This window comes from Solanum tuberosum, unplaced genomic scaffold (genome assembly GCF_000226075.1).
Source record: "Solanum tuberosum cultivar DM 1-3 516 R44 unplaced genomic scaffold, SolTub_3.0 scf00189, whole genome shotgun sequence".
Classification (NCBI taxonomy): Eukaryota; Viridiplantae; Streptophyta; class Magnoliopsida; order Solanales; family Solanaceae; genus Solanum; species Solanum tuberosum.
Genome location: NW_006239113.1, coordinates 1,084,157 through 1,092,663, shown reverse-complemented (window position 1 = coordinate 1,092,663; position 8,507 = coordinate 1,084,157). Strand labels below are relative to the sequence as shown.

At 29.2% G+C, this 8,507-nt stretch overlaps 2 protein-coding genes across 2 annotated transcripts in view; both read right to left on the bottom strand.

Moving 5' to 3' along the window:
- The window catches only part of LOC102582216 (cytochrome P450 82C4-like), a 5,294-nt gene extending 3,388 nt beyond the window's left edge, over window positions 1-1,906 (bottom strand). Inside the window, exon 1 of the mRNA XM_015312170.1 lies at window positions 916-1,906. Within this exon, the coding sequence (XP_015167656.1) occupies window positions 916-1,878 (963 nt within the window). The 5' untranslated portion in view covers window positions 1,879-1,906. The remainder of the gene's footprint in view (window positions 1-915) is intronic.
- A 3,946-nt stretch (window positions 1,907-5,852) lies between these two features.
- Window positions 5,853-8,507, bottom strand: part of LOC102581219 (cysteine-rich repeat secretory protein 12-like) — a 4,891-nt gene continuing 2,236 nt past the window's right edge. The window contains exons 2-3 of the mRNA XM_006355006.2: window positions 6,917-7,027; window positions 5,853-6,229 (exon numbers count right to left, since the gene is read on the bottom strand). Coding sequence (XP_006355068.1) covers window positions 6,219-6,229; window positions 6,917-7,027 — 122 coding nt within the window. The 3' untranslated portion in view covers window positions 5,853-6,218. The remainder of the gene's footprint in view (window positions 6,230-6,916; window positions 7,028-8,507) is intronic.

Genomic DNA, 8,507 nt, shown 5'->3' with positions numbered 1-8,507 from the left:
CTGGGTAGGAGGTGGGTGGGTGGGGGTCAAGGATAGGGTGAAAAAATGAAATTTTGAAGTTGAAAATATTTTTAAAAAATAAACTTAAAAAAAATAAATTGGCAGGGGCGAGGGGTGTTGGGGGGCTGATTTGAGGGTAGGAACAAAATAAATTGATTTTTTCAACAAAAAAGTAATTGTAGTTTGAAGTTGGAAGAGAGTTTTAGAAAATGTTTTCCTTAAGTTTTGAAGGGAAGTCATTTTCCTTAAATTTGAGGAAAATGAGTTGATTTGGAAAACATTTTCCAAAACATTTAACCTAACCAAACATGAGAAAATTGGAAAATCATACCAAACACACCCCTAATTAGATACTTCGATTTCAAACTTTCAAAAAAACAAATTAAATTGAAAACATATTATATTTTATATATATATATGGAACATTAAATTTTTTGTCTTGAGCTGGAAACAAAGTAGCTAAACTTTACCATCAACACATTATCTAAATTAGAAATAATCGTAAAATATCCAGCCGTTATTTGTATGGAAAATTTTAATTGGACTTTGATTGGCTATTAAAAGTATATATATATAAATTTTTGTCTTGAGCTGGAAACAAAGTAGCTAAACTTTACCATCAACACATTATCTAAATTAGAAATAACCGTAAAATATCCACCCGTTATGCGGATGGAAAATTTTAATTGGACTTTGATTGGCTATTAAAAGTATACATTTTTTCAGCTCTTTCCTTAAAATTACATTGTGTCGAGTCAAATTAAGAAATATTAGTATTAATTTTTTATACCAAGAGTGATAATGATGCATGCAAATCAAGTTACCAAAATGTGCGAACGGCCCTAAACAAATTATAAGTCAAACAACGTAACATAAATTTAAATAGAGTAAATGACTAAGGAGAAATGAACTTACAAAAACTGTTGCTTTGATAACGGTATCACGAGAGTAACCTTCATGGAGATGTTCATTGCTCATCTTCGAAAGCATCACGTCAATGAAATCTCTTTCATTACCACCTCCATTAACCTCCATTAACGACGTTTCTCTCGTCTTCACATGCTCGTCTAACCATCTCTGAAAAATCGAATCGATATCCTTAAACGTCTTCTTCATCAACTTTACATGCCCTTGAAAATCTATCCATTTGAATAACGGGATCGGAAACGCATCCCACAACACAAACTCCATTGACAGAACCAGAAATTTCCTAAAAGCTTCCTTAAACCTCTCCATTTCTCCGTCTCCTCCAGATTCATAATTCTTCCCTGCTATCATCTGTACAATTAGCCCAAAATTCAATTCCTCTAACCAATCGGTTAGGTTTACTACTGATTTCTCTTCAGTATTTTGAATTCGAGAATGAAGATTTTTGATGTTGTTTCGGATTTTACAGAGCTTGATCTGTTTCAATTTCTCGAGACGAGTGTTGGATAGAACTTCCTGGATGACTAATTTACGTATGTTTCTCCAGTACGGTCCGTAATTAGCTAGAAAAAGCATGGCGTTATTGTACCCAAGGTATTCGCCGTAGAGACAAGCTGGACGATTCGCGAATACGGCGTCGTTTTTCGAGTAACAGTCCTTAACGGCGTCGGAGCTGCTGATTACTAGCACACGGGGAAGTCCGAGCCGGAAAGTGAAAACAGGGCCATACTTATCGGCTAAATCTGAGAGTTTCCGAGCTAACGGACGATCGTCGCCGTCGTTGTCGAAGTAGAAAAGATGGCCGATTACCGGCCATCCTCCAGCGATTTCCGGTGGTAATGGTGGTTTTGAAGATTTTTTTGTCGATAAGAAGAAGTAGAAGATGAAGGCAAGGGTTAACAGTGCTGCAATGGCTTCCATGGGAGAAAGAAGAAGAAGATCAAATTCCATGTCTAGAAAGTTATTATGAGTATAGACGTACAATTACGAAACAAAGACTTTTTAATTTTTTATAGTGTTAACTACTACTATTACTTATTTTATTTAGAATTTCGAAATTTAAATAAATCTATAAATTTTAAATGGTCAATTATCTTTTATAATTAAATTATTTGACTCTCGAAGAAATGAAATATATCAAAAGTGAGTATTTCTTTATTTTTATTTAGAGTTTTCAATTTGAGTTTACTTGGGTACGATACATTTGTTAGGAGTTGTTTTAACTTGAATTTTTATTTTGAATTCTTGAAATAATAATTATTTTGAGATTTTTTTTTTTTTTTGAAAAATCAAGGTGTTTAGCCAATCAGTAAAACAACTTTAATTGGAAGAAAAAATATTTTTTTTTATTGTTGGGAAGAAGCTAAAAAATTTTGCTTCTTAAAAAAAACAAATGGAATTTTTTGAAATATAATTTTTTTTGAATTTTTTTTTTTTTTTATCAATAATATTTGTTTTCAAAGAAAGTATAGCTCTTAAAACTACAAATGATGATGTTATAATTTTTTAAGTATCAATGAAAAGTACAAAAACTAAAAACTTTTTAAAAATAATATTTCATTAAAAAAAAATGTAAAAAGGCAGTGAAGATAACATTTACAAATTACAATATTGTGCTGAGAATATCAGTTTGTTATAACGTGTTGCTTATGGGCGGAGTGGCAATTTCAGGTCTCCCATTTAAGTCATACTAGATAAATATTTTAAATATATGTTTTTGTTTATTTTTTAATTATTTATTTTTTCAAGAATAATCTTTTATTTATATTTATTATTTTTAACATATTAAAAAAAAAATGTTAAAAATTGACTATGTTCAAAATGTTAATAATACTGTCCCTATTTCATTTTAGTGCCTAATTTATAAATTATTGACTAAAGTTATAAGCAGTATCCTAAATTTATTTGCATATTTTATTTTGATATTTGAATTTTGGGTTGTTCCTATTCAAATTGTTACTATTGAATAACACATAACTTGTTTTATTTTCATTATTAGATTCTACATTTTAAGAAGACTTATCTATAAATATTATTTAAGTAACATGATAATATATAAAAAATATATTTTAAAAACTCTCACTAAGATATTAGATATTATTACTTTACTTTTTTTTTTATTTAGAAGTGGGAGTTGTGGTGGACTAACACAACACTAAAAAGTGGTACCAAAAGCATTTCAAATTGTACTTAATGCCTTATAATTTTTGGCCCTTTGTGGCCCAATTTGATTGGGTATTAACACCTGAAGGCCCTTTTAATTCCACGTGTGAACAATTGATATTGAATCAAAGTTTTTCTGTTTTTTTTTATTGCAGCACTCGTGTCAGGGTCAATGACCTTTATGCTTTTCATTTTCAAAGCTTAATCATACATGCAAGAATTCAATCTTATTTTTATTTTTTGGTCTACGTTTGATCAAAACTCTTAATTTTTCTTTTTTGGAAACAAGCTTCAAATTAAACAAAAAAATGACTTCCTTGATGAAATCAGATAAAATAAGTCGTATTATCTCTTGCCCACCCTCACAATCAACCAACCACCATCTCTCTCAATCCTATCGATAGATGGAAGCCGAACTGAAATCAGATATAAATAAAAAAAAAGGCTATATAGTTACAATAGGTCCATCCACAACCCCATCCTCCGCCACGCACACTCTATCCAAATACGTAATAATGAATTTATAACTTTAGTCACGTACGTTTGAAGTTATTCCCAAAACGGGTAAACTTATGAATATTCAAAAAAGTGAACACAAAAGATAGCTCTAAAGGAGGCCCAAGGATTTATTCACTTAGCACACTGAAAACTAAGTAGGTGTAAAGGAGGCCCAAGATTTCGAAAAGACTAGAGATTCCTCAAAAAGGAGTCCAAATATATGGCCCATTTAACTTCACTTTTTCTTCTCTCTTCGTCGGGAAGATTATGTAGAATAACAAATATTTAGCTTATATTAGGTACTATAGCTACAATTTAAGAAAATTATTATTCGCGGCTAGAGTTTCTCCTATTCTTACTATTCACCTGATTTGTATAAATCCAGAATTTGTATAATTGAGTTCATGTTTGTATAAATCCAGAATTTTGTATATGCTTACCCTATATTTGTATACGATTTATGAAAAATTCACAATAAATTATCATGTTTGTATATTGGCAAGAGAAATATACAAACAGAGCTCTGAAATTTTTTTAAATGTATAAATACAAAATTTATATATACTTGTATGAACGGTAGAAATATACAAACCACAACTTCCATAGCAAACAAAACTATAACTATGAAGCGCAATTATCAAAACTATAGCTATATAGAACCTTATTATGTCTATTATGTTTGTTATCTCTAAAATTTTCTCTCCTTCATCACATGTAAATAGTAATGTTGCTTGTCACAAGGGTTGTTCATGGACCGTTTTGAATTGATTTTTAATAAAAATTAACATTAAGTTAAGTTAATAATTAAAAATTAAATGTAATGCATATTTCTTGATTTAGTTATTGTTGTTTCGTTCGTTAGATTCAAACTATAAGAAAATTCCACGTTGTTTTCTTTGTATAAAAATAAATAAATAAATTTAATCATTTGTTAATTTGTAATCCTTTATTATTTCATTTATTATAGTAAAATTAACTATAGTTTTATTGAATCATTGAGAAAATATTTTGAAATTTATAAGCTGAACTTATGAAAATTGCAAGATTTACATAAAAATTATTGAGTTTGTCCGAACACCTGAACTCTTATTTAGCTCCGCCCTCCGCCCTCTACCCACAAAATCACAATAATTAAGTGAAAAATTCACAACTCAATTTCCCAATTATATAACTCCCATCATTATCAAACTTAAACACTTTATTTAGCACAATGGAAATACTTAAAAAAAGAAAAGAAAAGGTAGGATCATTAAAAGATTCGAATAGATCAATTGTATCATCATTCTACCTAATCCTTATGACTCAGGGCTTAAAATATTCCAAACAGCATTGATATTGCAATCTGATTACTGATTATTAAGTGTCCCCCATTAAAAAAAAAAAATTAGTATTGTTATTATCTTTATCATTAAATTAAGGGATAAGGGTTTGAAAAATATCCCAACTTTGGTCGGATTTGTTGTTGCGATACTAAACTTTCATGAGGACCTAGCTATTACCTCCCTAGACTATTTAATACCGTATTTTAAACATATATATTTGCCCACGTGGACATAAAAAATAATGCAAAATTATAAATATTAATGTGTCCACGTGGGCACATATATACCTTTAAAATACACTATTAAATAGTTCAGGGGATAAAAAATACGGTACTAAATAGTTTAGGGAGGTAATAGGTCTTTATGAAAGTTTAGTATCACAACAACAAATCCGACCAAAGTTGAGATATTTTTCAAACCCTTATCCCTTAAATTAAAACAGACATCCATTTGAGTATCCTTCTTCGTATTTTTTATTTATAGTAATTAGATTAGCTTTAGACAGAATATAATGTTGTCCCAAATCATTGTCAATCGTTATGATAAATATCTTTTGGAATTTTTTTTGAGTAGGTTTTATCCACAAGAGGTATTAGTTAATTCATTAACCAATTATTTTTCATGCATAAATTTAACCTTTTAAAGTATATCATAGCAAAATAATAAACTTAATTATAGTCATGAATTCAAAATTTGAATTTTATAGGTTGTGAAGTGTTGGACGATGAACTCTTGCCTTAGTTGTTTCACAAAGGGAAATGAAATTGTTCTTGAATAATAAAGTTTAAGATTTTGAAATAGGAATGCACTTTCTCAGGTTCAAGTCCTTTGGAATTAAAAATAAAATTGTTAGAAGCGTCGCCTCTTGAAATGAACCTGTAATATATGCGAACTCAAATTTAATGTGATCCAAATATGAATATCGAGCACGGAATAAAAGTAAAAAGTAAAGAATACTATAATTGAATATAAAGTGTTGCTTACATGAAAAGGAGGGTTTAACAAATTGCGTAATTCACAACAAAAGGTGCACCAACTCCACATTTATCTTTAGCATAAAGTGAGCACTTTTACAAAAGAGTATATAGAGGCCATTGCCAATAGCTACTATTATTGCAAGATGAGGCCAATCACCTTTTAGCTAATTGTTTTTGAAGATATAGGAGGGGAAACTTGAAAACAAAATGGGAACTAATTTACAAAAGCTAATTAAGAGCACCAACAAAAAAAAAGAGCAATTTAATTACCCAAGTGAGAAGCAATGGAAAAGAAAGTTATTCACAAGGACCAAGATGTGCATGCCTTTATTTATTTACCACCTGCAAAATTCAAATTAAAGAGGATCAATTATAAAGTTCATTGACTCATTATAATACCTTTTAACAAGTGGCATGAAGTATATATAAAAGTAGATATTAGATGTTGAATCCTCGGATTCATATTCTGACTTATTCGTATGTTTACTTTTTTATGTTTTGAAAATATGTGGAATCGTTTGATTGTTGGTTAGAATTATGTAGGTATTAGTAATGTAAGTATCAGTTATACACACACACACATATATATATATATATATATATATTATTCCATCTTCTATCTTGCATAAGATAATGCACGAATTCCCTCATAACTTATACAAGTATTAATTATGCTGATGTCTAAATTATCAACCAAACATCATATTCATCTTATACATAAACAACTTATTTTGCCAACTAGCTAGCAAACGTCGTATAACTTGTATAAAATTAATTAATAGATAAGGTTCTTCTTTACTAGCTATTACACAACCTCTTAGTTAAAATTCTGATTTCATCGCTGATGAAATGATGATTATTTTTTATATAACCGACTTTAACTTAATTTATAAGGAATTGAGGCATAACAATTATTGTTGTTATATTGACTCATTATATACCTTTTAACAAGTGGCATGAAGTATTAAAGTAGATGAGCATGATCAAGATATAAAGATGAGGCTACTAACCTAAAAAGAAGAGACTAACCTTTATTTTCACAAAGCTTATTTAGAACAGAAAGGAATACAATGAGGACTGCCACACCAGCTATGAGCCCAATTGTAATTGCTAGTGTCTTTTCAACATCTTCATCATCTCCTGCAATTTGTATATATATATATATATATATATATGCTCAAACTTAAATAGAGAACTTTTTAATGTCTAACATATAGTAGAAGAGATAATTACGGATCTGAATCATTCGATCATAAATTTACAAAATAAGTCTATTCAAACGGCTAGAAGGTAAGTTAATCACCGTGGTTCGACAATAGAGAATAGAACATCTCTAAGAAAACAAAAGAAAAATACCACAAGATATGTACAGTGTGTAAGTAAATATATATTTTATACTAAATATACATACATTATGCATACTTATACACAACATATACATAATATATAGCGTATATTTTGATCATGTTGGTAAACTAATTGACCGACCAATATACATTGATAACTATTCCTATTATGTGTACTTATGACTCTTGGTTAATTTAAACACTAATTAGTTTGTATAACTACATTTTATCAACTTACCTATTCAATGTACATTTTGTATCCAACTTGTCTTTCAATTCTAGTCATTCATATGGTGAAATATAGTTTCATTTTGTTGTGCAAACTTCTCCTTCAAGTATATCTTAGGAAATAAATATGATTAGTGGTGGAGCTACTCTTGTACAAAGGTATATTAAAATGTTATACTACTATTTATGTAGACGGGGAAAATATGTGACCATTGGTAGAGCTACTCTTGTCCAAAGATACGTTGAAATGTTATATGATATATGTAAATAGAGAAAAAGAATTTCACGGAATCTATTTTGTTTTAAATGTATATGTACAATTATGTTGAATCCTCTTGATTAATTCTTCGTGTGTTTATCTATCTATATTTTAGTCTTCCTTAATAAAATTTCTAATTCCGCTGCTGATTGTTACACTACCTTGTATACCTATACATTAGGATCAAAACTTGAATCAATGAGTGGTATGAAATTTCCCAATAAATTAAAGAGTGACAAATAAATTAAAAGCAAGTGGAATATTTTGAGAACCACAATATTGTGGAGTTGCAAGTGGAAGAGTGACCACATTTTTCTTTTGTCATGACTTATTAGAGTAAACTTCTTGGAAGTTCATTTGCATTTGGAAAATGACAATAAGTCATGCATGGACTTCTTCAATGTTTCCTAGCAAGTAATCATGATAAGATCACTCTTGTAGAATATTATAATTTATGTTGATAATAATTATTAACAAATACTAACAACTAACAAGTGTGACATATAATGATTGTTTTTTTAGAATGATGACTAACCCTCATTATTATTAAGTGATTATGCAATTTAGTCATGCTTAGTGTACATATAATCAAGACTATCCATAAATAAAAGGGGGAGGCGACAAAATGTCTAAAATCATTAAACAAGAAAATCAAATAACTCATTTAGCTTTATACAAAATATGAAAGAAAATAAAGCAAAAGGAAACATAAAGAAAAAAAATACTTTATGTCCATCCTAACCTCTATGATTAATTACTTATAGCCAACCTAAGAACACACCCCACA